This window comes from Epinephelus fuscoguttatus, linkage group LG6 (assembly GCF_011397635.1).
Source record: "Epinephelus fuscoguttatus linkage group LG6, E.fuscoguttatus.final_Chr_v1".
Classification (NCBI taxonomy): Eukaryota; Metazoa; Chordata; class Actinopteri; order Perciformes; family Serranidae; genus Epinephelus; species Epinephelus fuscoguttatus.
Genome location: NC_064757.1, coordinates 37,930,882 through 37,956,475, shown reverse-complemented (window position 1 = coordinate 37,956,475; position 25,594 = coordinate 37,930,882). Strand labels below are relative to the sequence as shown.

The 25,594-nt window shown below is 42.4% G+C and overlaps 1 protein-coding gene across 6 annotated transcripts in view; it reads right to left on the bottom strand.

The window, feature by feature from the left end:
• The window catches only part of LOC125890085 (coiled-coil domain-containing protein 60-like), a 71,586-nt gene extending 47,523 nt beyond the window's left edge, over positions 1-24,063 (bottom strand). For 3 of the 6 annotated variants that reach the window (XR_007449504.1, XR_007449503.1, XM_049578537.1), the window contains exons 1-6: positions 23,472-24,062; positions 18,258-18,335; positions 17,821-17,897; positions 7,732-7,902; positions 5,703-5,837; positions 1,852-1,956 (exon numbers count right to left, since the gene is read on the bottom strand). Coding sequence is in view for 4 of the 6 variants with exons in the window: in XM_049578537.1 (XP_049434494.1) it covers positions 1,852-1,956; positions 5,703-5,837; positions 7,732-7,902; positions 17,821-17,897; positions 18,258-18,335; positions 23,472-23,717 (812 nt within the window). In the remaining 2 variants the exon portion in view is untranslated. Of the gene's footprint in view, positions 1-1,851; positions 1,957-5,702; positions 5,838-7,731; positions 7,903-17,820; positions 17,898-18,257; positions 18,336-23,471 lie in introns of all 6 variants that reach the window. The other 3 variants (XM_049578539.1, XM_049578538.1, XM_049578540.1) reach the window with 2 other exon arrangements.
• Between the last annotated feature and the right edge of the window lie 1,531 nt (positions 24,064-25,594).

Genomic DNA, 25,594 nt, shown 5'->3' with positions numbered 1-25,594 from the left:
CTGTCAGCGCATGCCTGCAGCTCCTGATCACCACCACCTTCATCACTGGCTCTCTACAGTACAGTGCAACGTCTCTTCAGGTGGCTCGCTTAAAAACAGTGTGGATCTGACACACAGTCATCGGTCAGCGTGCAGAGGTCAGCGCTGTAATGAGCCGATCATTGATGGATATGCTGCTCATGCTGCTGTGTTTTAGCCTCTTGACTGCGGCTCCAGGCGGCGGAATCACTCTTTAATAGTAAATGACAGTTAATGTACTATGTATGCAGCTTTTTCATGGTATGAAGACAGTCCGTGACATAATCTGAACGTTCTGTGTGCATCTGTGTCACATTGCTCACAGTAAACGCACCATTATCCTGTCAGACGTGAACTCACTCTAAAATAACTGAAGGATTATCAGTTCATGAGAATATAACTTACGCAGGTGAGATTTTAACAAATACACACTGCATATTAAAAAGAATATTCTGGAAGACAAATTTTAGATGCACCTTAAGTCTTTGAAAGCAGAGTAAATCGGCTTGATTCCATTCATAAAACATGGGAAAAAGGCAATGAGCTATCAAAGAAGAAATGGCCCAAAAAATTAGCTAGAAATTAGTAAGAAGAGAAAATTAAAATAAATAAATTAATTTAAAAAAATAAAATAAAATTAGTAAAAAACAAAAAAAAACATACCTGAATGGAGTGCTTAGAAAATATAATTCTGTAACATAATTTTTAAAATGCAATAATAATAATAGTAATAATAATAATACTACACAGTTTTCCCAATGTTTTTTCTTTTTTTCCCTAGTTTTTTTTTTTATCTTAAATAATTTTCTAAATTTATTTTTTTTTTTTTTTTTGTTGCAATTTGTGGCACATTTCTTACCACATTGCTCAGTGCCTTTTATCCATATTTTTTGAAAGACATCACACCAATTTGCTCAGGGTTCAAAGGTTTAATTTTATTTAGTTACTTATTTATTTATTATTTATTTTAACCTTTACTTAACCAAGAAGTCCCACTGAGACTGACCATCTCTTTTAAAAGAGAGACCTGGCCAAGGTAGCAGCCAATCAGAACACATTTAAAAAGCAACAAATACAACATATAACACAAAAATCCAAAATAAAACAACTATTGAAACATAGTGGCCTCTTAAGAAAAACAAGCACATAATAACACAGACAAACCAAATCATTGAGGCAGCATAGACCAGCAACTTCTGTGTTTTGTGAGGTAAAATTACTGTTTTTTTTATCAAAGGAGTCTGCTGGCTTTGAAGAGAGTACAGATGACGGCCTCAGTTCCCTGTCAGAAATGGCTGACAGCAAGGTAAAGTGATGAAAATATTCCAAATAAAGCGTATACTTAACTGATACTGATGTTTTTTAAGTGGCTAAGATGCATTTTGCTGCTGCCCCGTCGACAACAGTACATGCTTAGCTTCCTTAGCAGTACTCTTGCCTGCTTCTCCAAACTGCGAGTGTGCCGACTAACATCCACTGTATGTAACACACTGACTATGGATAAGTACTTCATAAAATCCCACTGCAAAGAATGCAAACCATCCCTTGAAGCTTCTGAACCAAGAAATCATCAAACATGACATCTATGAACTGTTCAACAGCTGATGCATTGAAAACGGTTTCCACCAAAGCTGATGAAAAATATTTTATTTGTGCATTTAGAGCATATTAGTCTTGAGTTTTAAATAGGTTGACTTGATTGGGTGCATTTCTAGATAGCAATCTTGCTCTCGGCAGCTTTAACAGGCAACTTCTTATTCATGTACTTGCTTTAACTGACCACTGGTAAGTTGTGTGTGGGTGGGAAAAACCTATGACACCAGAATAACTTACTTGGGGTCCCAGCAGGCGGAGAGCGGGCCGACTCTGCTAGAGCGATCCAGAGTCAAGGCCTCCAGCAGCCAACTCAGACAGCATAGCTGGCGGTAGATGACCTCCCTGCAACAGCACACACAGACGTGAACTTCAACATCTGAGGCTTGTTTTTGTTTGTCCAGAAGAGTTTTATTAGAATAATTCCATACACAGCAAACAAAAAAACTTAGGAGAAATTATCCAACTCACATTTCCATGATAAAAACGACACATTTTTATTATCCCATTTATATCCAGGCTAATCGTTGCATTTTTGTATTACTTCCATTTATCTGCCTCTCAGAAACAAACATTTCTTGGCTTCAAATATGTATCTAGTAAACTCATTTTAGATTAACTCGTAATGGATTACAAACATGTAGAGTTTAGGTTCAGCTGAAAAAATTCAAATGATTTTATTGGCATTCAGTCGTTAGTCTACAGAAACGGGAAACATGGGCAGAGAGAGGAATATAATATGCAACAGGGGTCAGCCAATAGACAAGGCGTCCTCAGAATAACTTTCACTAAACATTAACAACACCCACTGAACTGTCTGACATCAAAGGGTCAAAGGTCAACATGCAGAATGTAAATTATTAAGCATCATAGCCAGCCAGACAGCGCAGGGGAGAGCGTACATCTGTACATCCCTCATCTAACCACCAATGCTTCATGAATGGAAAGATCAACACATACGCAGTATGTGGGGATGTTATTTTTATCCACCACATCTCGCTGAAGATTCTCAGTCATCCAGGTCATGGTAATCTTAAGTGCTATATCGAAGGCAACTGGACTTGCTAGCATTTCTTAAAGACGTTTCGCCTCTCATCCAAGAAGCTTCTTCAGTTCTGGATCATCTACTACGTCATAATTTATGTGGTGACCACGAGTTTTAATTATGTGTACTTTGTTCCCAAGAAATCATGTTTTGTCCATCCTTTAGGTATAGCAGACAGCTCTGAATACTACAATACCCATGAGCCGTGGCCACTTTCCAGGTGGAAGCACAAACCATGGTGGTCGTGAATTCAAAGCGCTTTGTTGAATTTATCCAAAAGTGACCCACAAATTAAAAGTGAACTTGCAAATTGTAAAATCTGAATCAAAGCTCGGTGATTGGATATTTCCTGCTCAAATGCACCTTAGGAGTTGTAGTTAACTTCAACTCAAAAAGTCTTAACACACAGGATTGTATTTTTGACTTTTTATCAAATACAATCCTGTGTATTTCTCTCTACTTTTTCTCTTTTTATCTGTGATAGACTGATGAAGATACCTATCCCTCCATCTTCATCAGGGTAGGAAATGTATCCATACAGGTATCCATCCATCGGTCAATACACCTTGGACAGGTCACCAGACTATCACAGGGCTGACACATAGAGACAGACAACTATTCACACTCTCATTCACACCTACAGGCAATTTAGAGTCACCAATTAACCTACATGTCTTTGGACTGTGGGAGGAAGCTGGAGTACCTGGAGGAAACCCACGCTGACACGGGGAGAACATGCAAACTCTGCACAGAGGGGCTCCCCCACTCTGGGATTCAAACCCTCCACACTGTATTTGAACCAGGAACTCTTGCTATGAGGTGTCAATGATAACCTCTGCACCACTGTGCTGCATGTGGGTTATGTCTGACTGTAAGACCTTTTTCTTATTTTCTCTTTGGCTATTGAGAAACAGACTGAATAAAACTACCTGATTTAAAAAAGTCACACGGAGCTTTTACATTGTATGAGAAGTCTTCTGAAGTGCTCTGCATCAATGCCACCAAGACAAAGTTAATGTGTTTTGATTCGGGTGAAGTTTCTCCACATCAAAAGGTAAATGGCACTACATTAGGCAATGGTGTAGTGCCCCCTCCAATGGCAAAAAATAGCCACTACAAAACCAATCATACTCTACACCCTTCATTTCCAGTCAAGTCTCCGACTGTGGGTAAAATAAGTGGATGAAAACATTGACACAAGAGGCCCAACTCTTCAACACAAGAGCTGCTGTAGTGGGAACAAATGCAAAACATGCCATCCCTCTAAAAGCGTGGTTACAGTGTCACCTGCAGTCAAGCGGTGCCGTCCGTCACCCCGACACTTTCACGCTTCAAGGCTTTATGACCACATCCATTCCCATGATCTCTCCAAACACATCAAACACAATATGAATTCTGCCTCCTGTTCTGCCTCGCTCCCTCTTCCCCGCGCACAAATGCTGCCGTCCCGGGTCGCTCCGAGCTCTTTTCATTATCGACCAGGCCATTCGTCTGCCAGGCAGATAGTCTGCTAGATTAGGATCTGTCAGATGTCAGGTAACAGCCTTCGAACAGGGTTGTTATTTTCCAGAGGTCTTGCCAGAAAACAAGGCTGTATTCTGGCAGTGGCAAGAATGCAGTGTCAGAGGAAATGCATGTGGAGTTGGAGGTGAAGTATCATAAACACAGGCTGTAGATTTGTCCCCGTGGAGCAACATGTAAAACACAGAGGATTCCTGTGTATGTGAAGATGGGTAATGTCAGTGTTTGAGTAGCAGAGGTGCAAAACATATCTTGGCCCTTTAAGAAACTACTAATACAACAAGTATCTGCTAGTTTTAAAGCTTAAATGTTCCTGCTTTGACATTTAATCCTTTTCAAACACATTACACTTGTCACAACATAATGTGTGATAAATTCTGTATTTCACTTGTGTTCAAAAGCCAGTACTGGCGGATTGCAGGCAGCATTGCCATCAATACAAGATCAAAGCCGCGCATAACACTCTCAGAGCAGAAACCACTAAATGTTGCTGTTGTGAACCAGAGCTCTGTATGTGTTTATTGTCAGCCAACACCTGAGTTTCTAACAAGGCAGATTTGTCAGAGAAAACTTTTTCTGATGCATTTTTCAGAAAAGGTTAGCTCCGGTTCACGCGGCATCAAAGGAGTCTGCCGTATGAAAGAAATACAAAATGAAAGCATAGCGAATATCTGTCAATGTCAGATGTTTTGCATTAAATATTCAGCAATCTGCCTGTTTGTTTTTCTTTGTTTGATGTTTGCTGAGGTGTAGTAACACATCTGCTTGACACGAATCAAACGGATGAACACTGACAGACCGAAAAAGGGTGGAAGAAGCGCAGTTATTCTTTATAATCAAATTCTTTTTCAAACATCTCACCCTCTTTCTTTACTTCTGTGCAGGGTGTGGTGATTCTTGAAAAATACATCAAAACCTATGCCCTTATTAAAACAAGGAGCGACTGCTTTGATCATGATGATTGGAGCAAATATTCACAAGTTATACCTAACGACTATAAATGCCTGAAATAAAAGGTACTAACTGATCTTCTTGAATGTTTACATTTGTCTTTATTTTAATGTTCTGATTGCACAAACAATTCATTTTGAAGGTCAAAGCCTTGACATTTCTTATCTAGCTACCTTAAAAACCTCCCTGCGTGAAGTTATTTGCGGAGGAAACACAGCAATCTCCAGCTACGTCTACACTACAGCAGTCCTACCTACAAACTGCATGTGGTGAAGTATAGCATATCTATCTCGGTATATCTGAAGGTTATTTACTGAAAGTGACAGGCTGAGGGACAAAGCAAAGAAGCTGCATTTCTCATGTTTTTTCCACTGGAAGTAAAGAATGTGCTGCTGCTGTCAAGCTGCGCGAGTAGAGGCTGCCGAGTGGGTTTTGCAAAACACAGAACCCAGTTCTTATACAGCTTCTAACCTTGGTTACCATAAAACACCTGAACATATTTACGGCTCGTTTAAAGGCCACCGTCTTCAATATTATGGAAGGGAACAGGCTGCACGGTATATGGCATCTTTACCTTGGTGCTTCACTCAGCAGAGGGGAGGTCAGAGAGTGATGGATGGGGGTGAAAGGTCGTGCTGACTTGCTCTTCTTCCTGCGCGGCCACACTTCACTCGCACCTAACCAGCTGGGTCCTGCAGGCAGATGCCACCTGAACTCAGTGGAGATACAGTGGTGTTAGCTTTCAATAACATGGGAGCATATGGATGATGTGATCATATGATTAGCAGTTATTCAAGTTCAATATTAGACTAGAGTTATTTATATGGATGTTTTGAAAGCTGATGTAAATACTGTTGGCTTAAATTTGAACTAAGCTGCAAATATTTTTGAAATATTTCAACCTGGAGTAAGGAACAGGAACTACAATTCAGTCAGGACCACTTTAGTCAAAGTAAACTTTATTTCCATTTGCAGTATTACATTTGGCGGTATGGCTCTGTCCTGGGGCCTCTCTGCCTTTCCTAGGCCTATGCAGACAGCCTAAGGCAGAGAGAGCACACCCCCCTGCCCTTCCATGCGCCTTCATGAAAAGCCTAAGGCAGGGAGAGCAGGAGCAAAGACCCCCGGTAACAGAACAGAGCAGCATCAATGAAAAACAGAAATGACATTAATAAGTCAGACAGCATGAAAAGGAGGAGCTGGGGTGGAGGCGAGTTAGTATTAATTAGTATTAATTTAGAGTTAGAGTTAGAGTTGTGTCTCTGGCCACCTGATGAACATGATTCACCCTCTTTTAGCTTTGTTTTGGTCTCCAAGTGATCTCCCCTGGTATCAATTTCCCACCCATACACCCATCAAACCAATCCTGAGCAGCAATACTGATCGTGAGCACACCAACTGGCACACACAGCTGTCAATCATGACATCAAATCCCCGTTTTATGGCATGAAATTAATTGAACATAGTGTTAGTTCAGGCCGGACACAATGCCAAGCTCAGCTCACATCCCAGCTACATCAGCTGATCTCAAACAGCCCAGTCAACTGATGGAGCAGCTGATAGATCACATGATTCCTTTCTATGCAACAAATTGACAAATCTCATTCAGGGCACCCTATTTAAACTGCCCTGGCCTGCCTACTGTTGCTGCTTCCTCTGCAAGCCACTTTGCAATCTGCCTCCACCCCAGCTCCTCCTTTTCATGCTGTGTCTGACTTATCAATGTCATTTCTGTCATTCTGTTCCCAGGGGTCTTTGCTGCTGCTCTCCCTGCCTTAGGCTTTCCATGTAGGCGCATGAAAGGGCAGGGGGGGTTTGCACTCTCTGCCTTAGGCTTTCCTTGTTTGCTTGTGGAAGGGCAGAAAGTTGTGCTTTCCATGTAGGCACGTGGAAGAGGCTTTCTGCGTAGGCCTGAGAAAGGCAGAGAGGCTCCAGAACAGAGCCATACCACCAAATACAATATTATAAATGGAAATAAAGTTTTCTTTGACTAAAGTGTCAGAGAAATGCACCAGCATTTTAAAATCTACCAAAAATAACAGAAACTCTTTATTTTCTGTGCACTTTGAGTTTTTGGTCTGGCTCACGTCCTATCCACTAACATTGAGAGGGCGGGCTTTATGACCTGTACTGCAGCCAGCCACCAGGGGGTGATTGACATTTCTGGCTTCACTGTCATTTTGTCCATCTTTATATACAGTCTATGATCTTCACCAGTGGGTCGCTGACTTTGTCTGTCTGCCATTTGGAGCTTAGCAGGTAGCGTACACTGTGTGTATCAGAGCCTTTTTGCTGAAAAAACAGCTGCTATCTGCTGCTGGAAAAAGGGCTGATGGGAGCTGTGAGGGTGAACCATGATAGTAAAGTTTCAGGTTGTAAAACCAAAATGCTCTGAAGAGCTGAGGGGAGCAGCAGCGTAGGGTGATAATCTTCTGTGTTTGTCATTATATGCAGTTCCTGTAAGTCATTTGATACATTGTGAATACAAAATTATCGGTTAGTGCAGCTTCAGGTCGTCTAAAAGGTGATGAACTAATAAACTAGGCCAAAGAATAACACTGCAGGAAGAAGTGAAAGTGAGCTGATGTGAGATGTTGCCACACCCTTCTAAATCGCTGTCAGAGTCAGAGGAGAAACTGGGAGGTCGTGGCTCTGTTCTCAGCTGCTCCTCCCTCCTCATCCGCTGCCTCTCCGCCTCCTCCTGCTCCTCCTGTTCCTCTTTCTGCAGGAGGTGGAAGTAGCTCTGGCCCTGCTTAATTGCTGATGCCAAACGCCTACAAAGCAGAGACACACAAGCAGGAGTCATAAATACAGAGCGTCACCAGCGAGCTCTAATGATGATATATGTTCACTTTCCAGCAACCCAAATGACAGGAAAAAATTTTAAACAAATGCACAGAAACCACAAACGCCAAGCCTACACATTAATCTCCTGTCTTTGTCAGACATACAAAAAACATCAAAGCCGATGAGCTACGGTCAAAAGTGCATGCGTGTCATCACAATAATCCCTCACATCCATGCATGCGCACACACACACACACACACACACACACACACACACACACACAAGCGCACTGTAAATCATCCAAATCAGAGCACAGCAAAGCAGCAGGCGAGCACAATGACACCTAACTAGAGCATTATGGGAGAAACGTGTTACGTCTGGCCAGATTAATGACTTAATTATGGCGGTTTAGCTTCCAACCATAACCTTTCCTCAAATACTGTTTGCTTGTTTTTCTCATACTGCACGCGTAATTACCTTTGCATTAATGCTGCAGTGGAAAATTAAAAGATGCTACTTAGAAGCAACTGTCGAGGTGACTTTGCCAGTAGACCAGCCGAGGTAACACACCTCGATGTTTCTTAATCATTTTTACATGAGCAGTTTGCCTTCTTGTAAGTGAAGGAGGCAGAGAGAAGCAGGTCAAGGTGTATGCTGCTATACAACGTACTTATTGTGAGCTGGTATAGAGAGTCAAGGTGGTGTGTGATCCTTTGTTGTTGGAATATTACAGGGTTGTATGTGCTTTCAAATGAAATAAAGGCCGTGGTTCAGCTTAGATGGATGCTGTTGATGTTGGAGGAGGCTCAGCAGTCATCCGGAATTCCAATATGACTGTGACTCTGAGATAAGCAGTCAAATATGTCAAATCACAAAGGCAATATCTAGAGAATAATGCAATAATGCAATATTATTGTTTATATACTCTCAGTGGAACTGTATCGAGAATAATATACTCTCAATGGAATTGTATTGAGATGATGTGAACATAGTGTTTTCTTTTCCAATATTCTGCCGTCCAAATAAAAGATTTCAAACTGGCTGTAATTAGAAAACTCAGCTGTTTAAAGGTGGGCGGCACGGTGGTGCAGTGGTTAGCATTATCACCTCACAGCAAGCGGGTTACTGATTCGACCTCGGGGTGGAGGGTTGTCCCCATGTCAGTGTGGGTACTCTGGCTTCCTCCCACAGTCCAAAGACATGCAGGTTAATTGGTGACTCTAAATTGTCCATATGTGTGAATGAGAGTGTGAATGGTTGTCTGTCTCTATAAACCCTTTTACACTGCCAGATTTTCCACGAATGTTGGGCCGTTTTGCCGGCAAGCTGCGAGCGTTTAGACACACAGAGTTGGAAAGGCGAGTTGATCCGAGGTGCCCAATTTTCCACCTTGTAGGGTAGTCATATTGGTGGAACCCTTTTAGTTTAAAAAGACCGAGGCGGCCTTCTGCAACGGGAGGGGCTGTTGATGACCTGTGGGAGGAGCTGTTGATGACGCGCAACCCACTGGCAGTGGATAAACAGGAAACAGCTGATAGCAGGAATTAGCGAGCAGCTAGTAGCAAGAGGGAAACGCAAACCTGACAGACACTGTAAAGATGAGCAACTGGGGAGACAAGGAATTGCACGCCCTCCTTGCCCTCGCAAACGAAGAGGCCATTAACTGTCAAATGACGGGGACGGTAAAGAACAGGCCAATTTACGTAAGAATCACCGCCTGACTAGCTATGGCTTCCCTTGGAGTACGTCACTGTTTACGTCACACGCTGAGCTACACGTTTTGTTACTTGCTCACGCCCCACATTGCCCCGAAAAAGGCGCGTTCTGTATAAACAAAAGTAGGCAGGCAGCATTTTTCCACCCTCCCTGATTTTGTTTTTATACTGCCAATGCTGAAAGAAGACTGATTGGGCTTTCCTGCAAATTTGCACAATTCCTATCTAAAAAAGGCTTATGTGTCAGCCCTGTGATAGTCTAGTGACTAGGCTGTACCCTGCCTCTCGTCCAATGTCAGCTGGGACAGGCTCCAGCCCCCCTGCAAACCCTAAGAGGATAAGCCGTTGTGAAAATGAGTTATTTAAAAGTACACTGAAGAGTCTAAAAGCTTCTTCTGTTCAGAATTAGTCAGTTTTTGTTGTGACTAGCACACGCCAGACAAAAAAGAAAGCTAGCAAGCAAAAATCAGACCGCATCCTCAAGGGCTGAAAAATGAAGCCAATGAAGCCAATGCAGAAGTGCCAACAACTGCAGTTCTTTCGAATGGCCACTTGAGGCTGACTCCAAAAGTCTATCCCCATGGGCCGCCATGGTAAAATGCCCAATAATAGCAGAAATAAACATGTTTACAGTGTCGTACAAAAGTCAATTTGGGTCTCTATGGCTAATTTCAACATTCATGACAGCTGTACGGGGGCTGAGTTTTAACAGAGCTCACCTATTTACATTTTATTAAGGCTTGTAATTATATATAATTAACGTGAATTTGTGAATCTGAGCCAGATCCACATATGGGAGAAGTTTTCTTTGTGCTCTTTCTGACAGAAATCTATTCATCTATACAATCGGTTTTGCCACTTTACCAATGAGATACAATGACATGCCACCACAAAATTTGCCCATCTCCACCTAAGCAGCACTCAAACATCGTTCCAAATTTATCTGCACTGAATCTGAAAGAGAGACTGAATAAGTAAGAAATATAGAAGTAAGGACTATCAGTTTTCCACAGGCCTCCATGCTGCTTTCTACTGTTTATGAACCAGGCCCATCTGTGACATTGAACATCACACATTGTAAAAAAACAAAACAAAACAAAAAATACACTGACATAAATGGACTTATTTGGGTGGAAATGGGGTATGTGAAATTTTTGACATGACATTTCTTGCTGCAAATAAGTCAATTATTATTCTTTGTATTATGGTTTTCTACCCAATAAAGGTTTTATATCTTACTATATAATGAAGAAAACTCTGTCTGTGGGTGTGTGTGTGTGTGTGTCTGTTCCACATTTTTCTCCTCACTGACTTGGTCAATCCATGTGAAATTTGGCACAGTGGTAGAGGGTCATGGGAGGATGTGAATGAAGCAATATTACATCAATTGGCCACGGGGGGGCGCTACAGCAACCCACTGAAATTGCACACTTGGAATGGGCATATCTCATGCCCCGTATGTCGTAGAGACATGAAACTTTGCACAGAGATGCCTCTCCTCATGAGGAACACATTTGCCTCAAGAACCCATAACTTCCGCTTATATAGATTTTCCGCCATTTTGAATTTTTTGAAAAACACTTCAAATGGATCTCTTCCTAGGAAGTTTGAGCGATCTGCATGAAACTGGGTGAACATAATCTAGGGACCAATATCTAAAGTTCCCTCTTGGCAAAAGTTGGAAAACTTACTAAAACTGAGCTTCTATAAGGCAATGAATATTGCGGAGGACGTGGCTCATCACATAAAGGTGTATAACATCTCAAGGGTTTCACCCATCACCACGCAACTTTGTAGGCATATGACCACACATAATCTGAGGGGACCCCTCCATTATTGACCCCATCAAACAAAATGGGGGCGCTAGAGAGCTAATTTCTTATCTAGGCCTAACCGCCATATGGATTTTTACTAAACTTGGTAGATATGTAGAACAGGACGCCTCAAGGTGACTGGAGAAATTTAACTCTAATTGGCAACTGGGTGGCGCTATAACAACAGAAAAATGCTTAAAAATGGCTAAAATACGACCGATTGCTGTGGCTCCCCCTGTGGACCAGTGTTGTTGGGTTTTTTTTTCTAATTTTTGGTATGACTAAGTCATGGTATGGTATGCTGTACATAATCATGGAAACTGTCAGTGTGTCATTCTGTCAGTCAGTCATTCTGTCTGTCCCACATTTTTCTACTCACTGACGTGGTCAATCTATGTGAAACTGCACATTGAGGCATTGAGGATTGGCATAGGTAGAAGGGGACAAAGCTACCAATGGGTATGGACTACTTTGTATAAGCCTAGATAAGCCTAGAGCAGAATTTTTTTGTCATGTAAGGTCTGTGGGCAGAGCAGGAGAAACACTGATGTGCATGTGCAATGTGCGATCAGCTGGTTTAACCAGAGCAGGACTCTAGTGCTCATGCTCTATGAGCCAGGGCAAGCTTGAAAAAATTATTTAAAGTTTGCAAATGTATCATGGAGGACGAAAAAGTATTTATTAGGCTTGTTCAACTTCATTCAGCTAACACAGTTGTGCACAAAATAAATAAATATAATAAGATGCAGCTTCAATTTCCTGATCAACATGAAGTGAGGGTCAGAACCGCAGTGACCTTACAATATTCTCGTGACCTTTCCTTTACAGGCGAGCTAGTTTTGTTTGCAAGAGTGAAACCACACAAGCAAAGGCACAAACGCCTGCATATGTTCCAACCCTCTGCTGCTCCAGTTCTTATTTGTTATCTAGCGAGCAGCTGGCTGGTAATATTTCGCCCACAAGTAGAGCCAAGCACTTCAGCCTAGGAGGGGGGCACAGAGCACTTGTGTTCCAGCATGCTAATTTGGCTCTGTTCAGTGATACACCGAGTGCACCAGTTTAGCTCGGAGGCATGTCTGTTCTATTTGCATACCACCACACCCCTGATATTACTTATTAATCTTCAGATGTGACATCTAAGTCCAAAATGCAGCAGTCTTAATTAAAGTGTGTTTCTATCAGCATCGCTAATGACTCGTAGCTTCAAATGTGCAAAAAGTTTTTCCCTGGAGTAGCTGCCGGCTGCCAAGAGTGTGGGAGGTGGCTCAGTGACCTTGCCTCAGACGTGACTAATTTTGTTAGCTCTTTGTGCTAAAGTGACTCTTTCACTTTAGTTCAGCTAATGTTTTTTTTTTTTTTTTCTCAAATTGATTAATATCTTCTAATGCGTCAGCAAGTGGGTGTCTCTCTGCTTGTGTTTGATGCACCACATGCACAAATGTTTGTGACAACAGCACCGGTCGTGTCTGAATGTAACATGAAAGCTGAACAATAATACGCTGAAGAGGGAGGGAGGGGGGGAGAGGGAGAGGGAGAGAGAAGCAGACAGAAGAAAGCTGCCGAGTCAATGACAGGCTGCAGCATTTGGTGTGACAAGAAAATAAAAGGCATTGAGAAGAAGCAATGCATCGTCAATACGTAAACACACAATGAAACTTTTGTGTTTGAAAGCTAAGAAGCTCTGAAGTGAAACCCCATTATGCCTTTTCTCATCACCGCCCGCCTGTCCTTCCAGTCAATAACAAGTTATTCTTCTTTGTGAGAGTGAATCATGACCACAAATCAGAGCCGGGCTTGAAAAGCTCATTAAACATGACAATGCTTAGATGGGAGGCTTGATCGGTGGTTAAATATTGATTGCAATGTAAAAAATTTAGACATTTGTGCTCTGGGGGAGGGTGGAGGTGGTGGGGGACACTTTTTAACAGATCAGATCATGGGAGCCCTTGGGTGGCAGCTTGTTGCCAGGCAACAAAAGAGATAGGGTTTGTGGTAGGTGAGGAATCTTTAGTGATTAGACCAACTAAGATGTTGTGTCTCCACTCTGAGTCTACTCACCGGCTCCACTCTCACATCATGATAAATTCCCATTTGTGAGTTTTTCAAGTTCCACTGACTCCCATATGATGTCAACAAGTTCGAAGACATTTGATAATTAAATCCCAATAACAAGTCCAGCAGAAGAATGCTACTCGGGAGGTATTATCCGTCAGCTACGACGTGACGAGAAACAGGACTCGCAGTAGTGTTGACAAGACAGCGTGGGATGTTTCATGTCAACATCGCCAGAGACAAATGGCAGACCATGACAACACAAGCTGGCGCAGTCATAAATGACAGAGCGCCACAGACAAGGGTAAGAGCCAAAACGCTGATTAGGCTTTGTGGTGCCTACTGAGACAAAACGGGAAAGAAACAGCAAGAAATACAAAACCAGACTGGACTCTCATGGTATCTGCACACCACACAATTTCATGGAGCATCACAGTTTACCTCCATATTGAGACAGACACCAGTGACTGCATGCTTATGGTGAATGAAGATTTGGTAAGATCCAAAATGGCTATGTACACATGATGTAAATAACATTACAGTTGTGATGCAGGAACCTATCAAATTCAAGTGATAATCTTTAAACGTGTGTCCTAATTTCCACTTCATCTTTAAATGGAGACAATTATTACAGCTCTGTCTAGGTTTTGGGGATTACCTAAATTATGTGACAAATCCCCGTCCTACAGAGGAGGATTAGGGCCATTTGAAATACATTATTTGACACTATGTAATATTGTCGTCCCATTTTTCTGATTTATTTTTTTGCTTTTATCTGAGAATTGTGATCTTTTCTTTGAATTTCATCTTTAATCACAGAGCTCCAATGATTTTTTTCTCTCCCACACCACTCTTTCATTCTCCTGTTGACATGAATTGAATTAATGAAGATCTTGACAAGTGATATATTACTTTCTATATCTGGATGTCTTAAAGTGTTATTGCACTTAGCAGCTCTCAGAGAGGAGAAAAAGGGAAAAGTTGTGTTTGAATCATCCAGTTTTCAAAACTTTGTTTGCAATTAGTTTAATGTCATGGTTATGCAAGTATTAGATTTTCGAAGTTATATAGCTTGAGAACTAATATAGATGTGCAGTCTTGATATATAAATTTATGATCAACACATGTCAAACAAACAAGTCGGGCTGCCCCCTGAAAGTAGGAGATATAAGATTTGGTCAGCAACCCCTCAGTCAACTGAGAGTCTTTGGGTTTGGGTTTTTTGGGTCAGTCAGTATGCGGTGTACTTCTGGGGACGTTTTGGACCTGAGATTTAGCTGCAGAGTGAGCGCTCCTTGCTTTCACTACGCTCTTCTCTACAGGCAGCTGCGGGCACAGAGGCAGCTGCAGGAGCAGGAGAGTAGTAATGTGCAGGTTGACCCACAGCCCGCCCAGAGATTCAGGAAAGCTTGTTAGACAATACCTCAGGTTTGGCGGGCAGGTGATAAAGTCAAAAAGTAGCATTTTGATGAAGTTATTGATGACTTACATAAATTCAACTGACACTTTCTCTTCCCTTCGCTTTGTCTTTCTCACACAGCAAGCAGCTATTTACATTTTTGGTCATAAAAATATTCCCCACTGCAAACATGTAGACCTAACACTATGTCCTAATAGCAAGCAACTGCCTCTCTGTCCCTCCTGAATCCGTTTAAGATCATACTTAAGATATAACCACGTACAAGATGGTTAAGTACCTGCTGTCTTCCAACATTTATACATATTAAAACAGAAAACACATTTTATATTGAGATGTTTGCTAAAAATGACAAACAGTACAGCCAGCAGCAAATAAGTTGTTGTTGGTGATGGTCATTACTGGAAAATTTAAGCAGCGGTTTGCAGGTCAGGTTTGGGACACTGACTAAGACGTTTGTTTACAAGTCAGGCAGGGTGGATTGGCTCACATATCAGGCTGCTGCGGATTTTAAAAAACAATGTCCTGCGCATTACTAGAGGAGAAGACTTGCACTGTATGCCTCAGAGTTAACTTTAATTTCTGCCTTCTGCTTAGAAGTGGTGAATTTACAGCTAATAGCAACTTAATTCGATTCAATCTGTGGCTTTTGTTTCATATCTAGTGTTGGCGAAAAATATTGTTCCACATTTCCAGTCCATCATTAGCATAGTTAGCTTGTTAAGTAGTCTATATCACATGAATGTCACTGTCGCATCGAACATCACATTCAAACTGTTCTTATATATAATACATTTGCATTGAACAGCAAAATCTGATTCAACAACAAAACATAACTCTGAGTCGGGTACAGCCCTACAGACAAGGATGTTAAACGAAACTGATTTTAGACCCAGCAGCACACCTTTGATAATGTTAACAGAGCAAAGTGACTATTTCTTGGCTGCTTCCTTTCTTTTTGCTAAGCTAGGCTAATCACCCACTGGCTCTACCTTCACACTCTACAATCTTCTCGTCTCACTCTCAGCAAGGAAAAAAAAAGCATAAATCCCAACATGTGGAACAGATCCATACTAAAAATGTACGTACAGACAAAAGCTGAAAATTTCTCCAATCAGGTTTCTATCTCCCCAGCCTCACCAATTTCCCGTCTCCAAAATGTTCGTAAGCATGGGTCACAGTTTCTCCCATCAAGTCTGTTTTTATAGATCACAACTTTTGTGTGGGAAGTGGCATAAACGTCTTTCAGGCCTCATTTTGTGCATACGCTGTGTTTATAAATGAGACCCCTCTACATAACAAAAGCAAAACACTGCTGTTTTTAGTTTTGCTAATTCCAGTTTTGTCTGTCATGGAGCAAATTAAACTGTATTCCATTCATTTTCATCATAGTGAGGTAGATGCACAAATCTCACTGGTAGACAATTCCAAATCTAGATAAATAAAACTTTTGGGCGGACTTTTGGTGAGAGGCAGGGTACACCCTGGACACTATCACAGGGCTGACACATAGAGACAGACAACAGACAACCATTCATGCTCACATTCACACCTACGGACAATTTAGAGTCACCAGTTAACCTGCATGTCTTTGGACTGTGGGAGGAAGCCGGAGCACCTGGAGAAAACCCACGCTGACACAGGGAGAACATGCAAACCTCGCACAGAAGGGCTCCTCCACCCTGGATTTCGAACAAGGTCTCTCAGGTCATCTAAGTCTTTTTCATGTGTTGGACCCCTAAATTTAAAGATTATTTTTTGGCATTTGCCCTTTATTATACAGGAAAGCTTAACAGGGAAAGGGGGAGAGAGAAAGAGGGGTTGACATGGGCTGGAATCAAACCCACAACCTCTCAGCAACAACATCACCTTTGTACATGAGGCACCTGTGCTACCAGGTGAGCTCATGGGCACTCCTGAGGGACACCTAAATTTTACCCATTAGATCACAGCTCCCAGTGGGATCAGATTTCACTTCAGGGGCCTCCATCCTCAAAGATATTGGCTGTTAGATATGATTAAGACCCGCGGTTGTCAACTACAGTTCAAAAGATAACATGGAGGAATTGAAACTTAATTTTGTAGTGAATTAATTAATTAATTAATTTTCTGAAGACCCCCTTGAGCTCCCTCAAGGTGCTCTCCGGACCCCTGGTTGAGAACCAGTGCATCATGACACCCATTATGAAATGCAGAATTGCTGAAAAACAGACCACTATGTATCAAATGTTTCCACCCAACTGCCCGAGCTGAAAAACAAAACCCGGCTGATTAAGTCTAAGAGGTCTGCTGTGGCCAGAGAAGCAGTGAGATGTATGAGCTTTCAACATGTGAGCTGACAGACAATGGGCTGCCATTTGGCCTAAAAGGCATCACAGCCCCAAATCATTACTACTGTATTCACTTGCAGGGATAAACAGCCACAATTCATCTGGGGGTTAGTATCTCCTGTGAAAATGGCAACCCCATAACACCTGTATGAATAATTCAGCACTCTGGGCTCTATCAGAGGCTGTCAGAAATGTCAGCCGGTTGGAAGTACCCTTGGCTGCCCCCAGAGGATGTTGTCTCTACACCCTGTGGTGGGGTTATGGGGTTGCACACACACTCACAACACACACGCTGGACCAAATGCCACAGCTTTTTCAGTGCCAGGACTCCACTGCCTGCAGGACACAGACGCACTGAAAGCTGAGCATACCTGCAGTGAGCAAACTGTTGCAGATTTCCCTTTTTTTTTCATGAGCAATGTTATTGTTAAATGTGACTTTTTCCATAAATAGCTGCGGCTATTGCAGTCCTCATCTGTTTCAGGAGGAAAAGCAGCTAGACACCACATATTCATATCAACAGAAGGGATTCATTTGCTCCATATTTGCTAAAACACCCACAGATGTGAGTCTCACCTGGCGTGGCCCAGATGCTTCCTCAGGGAAACGATATCTGCTCTTTTTCCAGCTTGGGTACGGCAAACTGGCAAACTCTAAAAAGAAAGTGGATAAAAACAAAGACATAAAAACAAAAGGACAAGCAGCCATTATCTTTTAGTCTTCTGAGTACCTCTGGAGCTCAGAGCACTTTTTCACCCATGAAAGACTCTGCCGCATCCCCATGTGACCTCTGCAGAGGCAAATTGGGCAGCGGGCCAAGAGTAAAGATTGTGACTCTAATATGACATCGCTTATGGAAATGACAGATAATCGGGCAATTAATCTCCACATAATTAACTGCAATGAGTAAAAAAACCTCCCTTTGCAAGATAAACTGATGTTTTCTACAATATAAATTAGATAACAGGGTGTGAGAGGAGTATAAATGTGGGCTTAATGATTAACAGTCACACCTTACTTCCTCCTGTGGAATCTGGAGGGCTGCTGTTAATGGATTGGCCGACTATCTTCGGTGGGTCATCTGTAGTCGCCTATGAATAGATCATCACAGTGCAGGCAAAGGGGCATTAGCTTGGACCGGATATTCATGAGGATTTTCTATCTTCAGATTATTCATTTTACTTATTTAGGCATTTACAAAACACATTAAAACCAAGGGATAACATTTCAAAGTGAGTAATTTCCAACATGGTTTCAAACTTTTAAAAACATATGGAGGCATTTAACAAGAAATCATACAATAAAAATCCTTAAAGGGAGAGTTCAACCTAAAAATAAAACATACATATTTTTACTCTTTTCTGTGGTGCTGTTTTTCAGTCTAGATTGTTTTCGTGTGAGTTGCAGAGTGCTAGAGATATCAGCAATAGAGATGTCTGCCTTCTCTCCAATATAACAGAACTAGACTGCACTCAGCTTGTGGTGCTCAAAGCGCCAAAAAAATACATTTGAAAAACTCAACATCAATGTCTCTTTCCAGAAATCATGACCTGGTTTCTCAAGATAATCCACATATCTTGTTGTGAGCAGTTTCATGTAGGAGCTATCTTCTTTCTACTGAACTACACCCATGAACCGTATCACAGCACAGAAGGAAGTGTGCACCTAGTCGTGGATGAGAGGCACTTGCTTGTGACAGCACAAGCCGTCTTTCTCGGCTGAGTTGTAACGTTAGCTAGCTCAATGGTGCCAGCAGTAGATGCTCATTTCCTTCTGACCGTTAGCTTTAACCAAAACCCCAAGTGCAAAAGTGAAAGGAATGGAATACAGCTGTTGATCTGCTCTAACATCAGCTTTCATCAGCATGTCCTGCTACCTAGTTAGCTGCCTAATGTAGTGACTGAGCATTACAAGGCAAAGGCATATGTTATTAGCTAATTAGGTTACACTCATAACACTAGCCCTATGCAGTGCCCCAGGAATGAGTCTTAGAACCTGGAAATGAGCTAGCATTTTACCACTCACAGTTCCCTCGTCTCAAAATCAGTGTTTTTTTTAATGGGTTTTTGTTTTGATGCCTGAAATAGGGTTAGGGTTAGGGTTAGCTGAAGAGACTTTCACGTTTTGTTTTATGAAATAAAATACATCAGTAAATATGCCGCTCGTGAACTTTGAAGCTTCAATGTGTCTTAAAAAAGGTAGTTGCTACAAGTAGCTAAATGTGACTACAGAACGTCATGATGCAGAGCCACAGCAAACAAGGCTTCACAGCCTCATTCTAGTGGCAACTTTGAGTCATATGATGGCGATGTAGTTTGTTTATAGCTGAAGGTTAGCTTTTTACTTCTGGTGAATGCATTTAGGCTTTAAATATCATGAATGTGGTGATCATCTGTTAAGATTATCATGCTGAACAAAACATGCAAGTATCACAAACATTTGTTTACCACAGAGCTTATTTCTGCAATAATCTAAAACTAGTCCATACCCATTGCGTGCACAGTTGCCCACGTGCAGTTTCACATGGTGTGTGTTTGGGATACAGGTCATAGGAAATTGCAGATTAAATAGTCAACTGAACCCATTAAGAAGAGCAATGTATTCAGACAAAGTTTTTGTGAATTTGATAGTACAATTGCAGCCACAGCGATCTGTCGCATTTTAGCCATTTTTAAGCATTTTTCTGTTGTTATAGCGCCACCCAGTTGCCAATTAGAGTTAAATTTCTCCAGTCTCCAGTCACCTTGAGGCGTCCTGTTCTACATATCTACCAAGTTTAGTAAAAATCCATATGGCGGATAGGCTTAGATAAGAAATTAGCTCTCTAGCGCCCCCATTTTGTTTGATGGGGTCAATAATGGAGGGGTCCCCTCAGATTATGTGTGGTCATATGCCTACAAAGTTGCGTGGTGATGGGTGAAACCCTTGAGATGTTATACACCTTTATGTGATGAGCCACGCCCTCCGCAATATTCATTGCCTTATAGAAGCTCAGTTTTAGTAAGTTTTCCAACTTTTGCCAAGAGGGAACTTTAGATATTGCTCCCTAGATTATGTTCACCCAGTTTCATGCAGATCGCTCAAACTTCCTAGGAAGAGATCCATTTGAAGTGTTTTTCAAAATATTCAAAATGGCAGAAAATCTATATAACCAGAAGTTATGGGTTCTTGAGGCAAATGTGTTCCTCATGAGGAGAGACATCTTTGTGCAAAGTTTCATGTCTCTACGACATACGGTGCATGAGATATGCCCATTCAAAGTTTGCAATTTCAATGGGTTGCTATAGCGCCCCCTTTGGCGAATTGATGTAATATTGCTTCATTGGCATCCTCCCATGACCCTCTACCACTGTGCCAAATTTCACATGGATTGACCAAGTCAGTGAGGAGAAAAACGTGGAACACACACACACACACACACACACACACACACACACACAGACAGAGTTTTCGTCATTAGTTAAATCCAATGAAAAAACCCCATGAGCTTTTTGAAGAGGGAACCAGGGCAAAGCTTACTTCCGCATCGCAAACATAATTCCTGGAGCACTGTATAGGAACAGTACCTAGGGGAGTAGGGGTAGACCCCAGGTTAGACGTCAGCCTTGTTTTTTGGTACACAAAGTACTGGCAAGTTAAATAAAATGCTTCTGTCTTCAGCACATCTGCAGAATTTACTTTAACATTACCAGTCATGCTATTTCGACTTCAAAATCGAAACGCCTTCCCCCAAGAGAGTGTTTCTCCTTTACTGATGACAGCTGGCACAACTTTAAATCAAACCACCACTCAAAGTCTGACCACAGATCAATGACTAAAAGCAAGCCAAAGATTGTCTATTGTTCCCAATCAGTCTTGAGCCTTCTTTGTTTTGTTCACAGAGTCACTTTTCACTCAACCTCTTGACCTATACTGACCATTCAGCAGGTCACTTGGTAGAAAGTCAAGCTGTGCAGCAAAACGCTGTTCGAACTTACAGAACTTGGGATCTCAATGTTGACAATACCAACTATGGCAGGCTGAATTTTGGGGGGGACATGTGTCTAAAATGGTGGACAAGCCATCGAGGATATCACCATTTAATGATGGTGCAGCCATAAAAACAATGAAATCTTGTTGTCTGACTATTTAAATCACCGTCAATGCGATATATCTTTAATGAAAAGTTGAGTACAGAATATAAAAGTGCCAGACAGGATTATTTTCCTAACTGTTACGTTAGGGAAAAGGAAAATAAATGCATGTCAGGGGTTAAAAAATGGAGTTCCAGAGAGTAAATGCTGAATCGTTGGTGGTTAATGCAGTTAGAAGTGCTACTCCCCTAAATGTCATGACTTTTTTAGATTTATGGCAAAGTAGCAGATGAACTGGACAAGGACCAAGCTGAGCTCAGGTCTTCGAGCTGCAACATCCAAAGGACAAAAGAAGGTGCCAGAGAGCACGGAAATGCCACGGCCGTCATATTTCACAGCGAGGCTCCTCTCTGAGCGATCCCTGTCTCTGCTCGGCCCCTGCTCCGCCCCACTGTCTCTCTTCATCTTCCTCCTCACCCTCCTTCTCCTCATCATCCCCTTGTCCCCACACGCTTCTGCTGATGGATGAGCTCATTTGCTGCAAATCTCTTTCGAGTCAAACCGGGACACTGTTGTTGCCTCTCTGCCACGTCGGTGGACACAGAGAACAGAGACCTCAGCGTATGAATACTGTATGTGCACACACAGGAGGTGCATGCTCCAATACATACATGTAACAGGAAAACTGTTCTTTCAGCAGCTTGTGTGTTTCCATCAACACCCAGGAGGAACACACACACCAAACAATGTTGTTAGTATTGCATTTGTCTTAACAGCACCACAGAGAGCTGAATCAAAAGCATTGTAAATGTAATAACACAGAGCAGGAAACTGCAGACAATGAGATTGCCTTGTTTTCCCTCCTTGGTGATTTACAGTGTATACCGGCCGATTCTTGTTCACCGTAGTCATAGAGACAATGGATTGGCAACAGGCAAGGCTTAACCAATTCAGCAAATACATTTCTACGGCCAATACCATCGTTTTATGTTACATCGAGGTTCAAGCACCGCTCAGTATTATTTCTGACTCATCGCTGGCTGTGATAACTTGTTAAACTGCTTTCCCAAAATGTATTTTCATGAATAAGCCACTCCATTCTGATGTGTCAGTTTTGATATGGACCACGTCTCTCTATTCGCCGGCCAGCCTCAGCGACTGAGCCAGCCTCACAATAACTATGATGAATGCAGTGTCCACGGGAACAAACCAGCCATTTGACACTTCATCCCCCTTGATGCATTAGCCGCTAATATCCCGTGGATCTGTGGCGGGCTGTTTGAAGCCTCATGAGTCGATGTGACTTGCCACCGCCGAGCCCTCCCCTGAGCATAGGTGACTGTAATCATCGCACAATTGGCAATGTCTTACTTCAAATGCATTTGTTAGTGGGAACAGGCTTTGGGGGGATCAGACGCAGCATCTGTGTTGCTGATTATGAAAACTGACTCTGCAGAGCCCACCGGGCCTTCAAAACTATCTCTGAGATCCTCTCAAACTCAAATCACACGCTGAGGATGGTAAAAATAAACTGAGCCATGGGTGTGTTTCCCGTCCTTTGACTGCACGTCCAAGATGCGTTTTCATCTGGGCTAGAAAATTTCATTTGTGACACACTCAATGTGCTTGAGGGCGGTCAGCGAGCATTTAAAAAGGTCTTGGATTGGACAGCTCTGTTCAGAAGACGGGGGGCAGCTGGGGTTACTGATGAATGAGAGATAGAAGCGCTGCCATGAAATGAAAGGGATCACACACATATACACAGACAGATATGAAAATATCACTTGAGAGGGGCATTAGCAGTTCAAGGGAGGAAAGGCAGGAGGGACGATGAAGACTTTCTAATCTTTAACAGCTGCCAGATGGGATGGGATGAATCAGAAATCACAAAAAAAGATAGCAGAGACAGAGAGAGAGAGTTTGGGTTGCTTCGAATGAGCCTTTTTTATTTTGGATGAGATAAATAAACTGCCAGCCATCTTTGAAGTTAATCCTGATTCAAAGCATCAACATGATTTGATGATGATGTGTTTACAGGGGTGGTGGTGGGGGAAGTCATCTGAGAGAAGATATTATACAGTCTGACGTTCCCTTTTATACACACAAAGACAAACAAAACAAACTGTAATGAATAATAACTAACAGCTGAAATACCTTCCACACGTGTTGTTGTCTCACACTGCGCAGGATCACTGGTTTAGTCTCAAGATGGGAGGGAAGTCTGGGGGGCTCACTCAGTCTCCGCGGTGCCTCCACGCAGCCACGCCGTCTCACCTGCAGCTGTCGGCGGGGATGAGTCTCCAGGGAGTCCGGCTCCTTCAGGCCCGGACGTCCAGTGACGTTGCTGCTCCGCGGACACAGCAAACGACTCGAATACAGCGTAGAGTTTCGATTAATCATGATGAGCGTATTGTCAAGAAGTCGACTAAAGTTGTACAGAAACACTGACAAATAATTTTACTGAATAAACTGCGTTAAAGTGTTCAAACATTTCTACGCGTTGTTGCCCCGCGACCTCCGTCTCTCATGGCAACGGCTAAGAAAGCTCCGCCCACAAGGAAGTGAAAGTTACACTATTATGTGGACACCCCTCCTACCTTTGTGTTCAATATAATGCTGTAAATCAGCTGAGATTATACAGCCTCATGAAGCTGTTAACATTTCAGCCTCTTGTTTGGTTAGTAAATAATAAATAAAGTCTGTGGTCGCAACTTGACAGCTAATTATATGCAGATTGTGATTTCAACCACTTTAATGTGAAGCACTTCAACAGGTGGATGAAAGTCTGACTAGTTAGTGCGATACAGAGGCATGGTATCATCATGACAGACCAACCACTATTCATATCTACAAGTGAAAATATAAAAGAGATTGTAATGCTTTATTTTAAGCTGGACATTTCATGATGACTAATTTAAAAAAAAAAATGACCATAGGATTTACTGGTCCATCTACATCCCAACCCTCACCTATGGTCATGAGTTCTGGGTAGTGACGGGAAGAATGGGATTGTAGATACAAGTGGCCGCAATGAGTTTCCTCTGTGGGGTGGCTTGGTTTGGAGGGTGAGGAGCTCGGAGTAGAGCAGCTGCTCCTTCGCGTTAAAAGGCGTCCATTGAGGTGATTCGGGTATCTGATCAGGATCCTCCTGGGCGCCTCCTGTTCAAGGTGTTCCAGGCACGTCCCACTGGTAGGAGGCCCTGGGGCAGACCCAGAGCACGCTGGAAGGATTACATATCTCATCTGGCCTGGGAACGCCATGGGGTCCCCCAAGAGGAGCTGGAAAGTGCTGCTGGGGAGAGGGACGTCTGGGGTGCTTTGATGGATGGATGGATGGATGGATGGATGGATGGAGCATAGAATCTAAAGTCAGGTAATTTGGGACAGTGTTTGGTAGATTACTAAGAAAACCACCTCAAACTCTTAAGGGTACCTTAAATGTTACTTTTAGGACTTGTTATAGTTCTCTGCTATATTTCTATCAAGAAAATATGTTCATTCATTTTTACATAACCGCTTATCCTGTTGGGGGTCACGGGGGGCTGGAGCCTATCCCAGCTGACATTTGGCAAGAGGCGGGGTACACCCTGGACAGGTCACCAGACTATCACAGGGCTGACACATAGAGACAGACAACCATTCACACTCACATTCACACCTACAGACAATTTAGAGTCACCAATTAACCTGCATGTCTTTGGATTGTGGGAGGAAGCCGGAGTACCCGGAGAAAACCCACGGACACATGAGTTCGAACTAGCGACCTTCTTGCTGTGAGGTGACAATGCTATGCACTGCATCACCACGCTGCCAAGTAAAATAAACTTTGGACCTTTGACAGTCCCATGCAGAGACATTTTTGGAGGCAGGTGGTCAAGGAAATTTAATTAAAGATAAAAAATGATGTTAGATACAGTAACACATTGTGCTTACATATTTATTTTACTACCATTACAGTGATGCAAACAAGGGCGTCATTTTGTTTAAAGTTTGCAAAGGACACGTATCGAGTGCGGAGGTCTAGGAGTCTGGGAAGTTTTGAGCCTCCAACACTACATTTCCTGCAGTCTGGTGATTTTCTTTTCTGCATCAATTTATGACAGAAATGTCTTGATATATGTAAAGGAAAACAAAATTTGAATGTGATTGTGACAACGGATGTGATGAGTGAGGGGCAGGCCTCTTGCAAACTGGCGAAATTAAAACTCAGATGCTATTGTCAGGCATTACAACATGCTTTTGATGGCGAAATGATGCCATGGGCCAAATTTGAAACT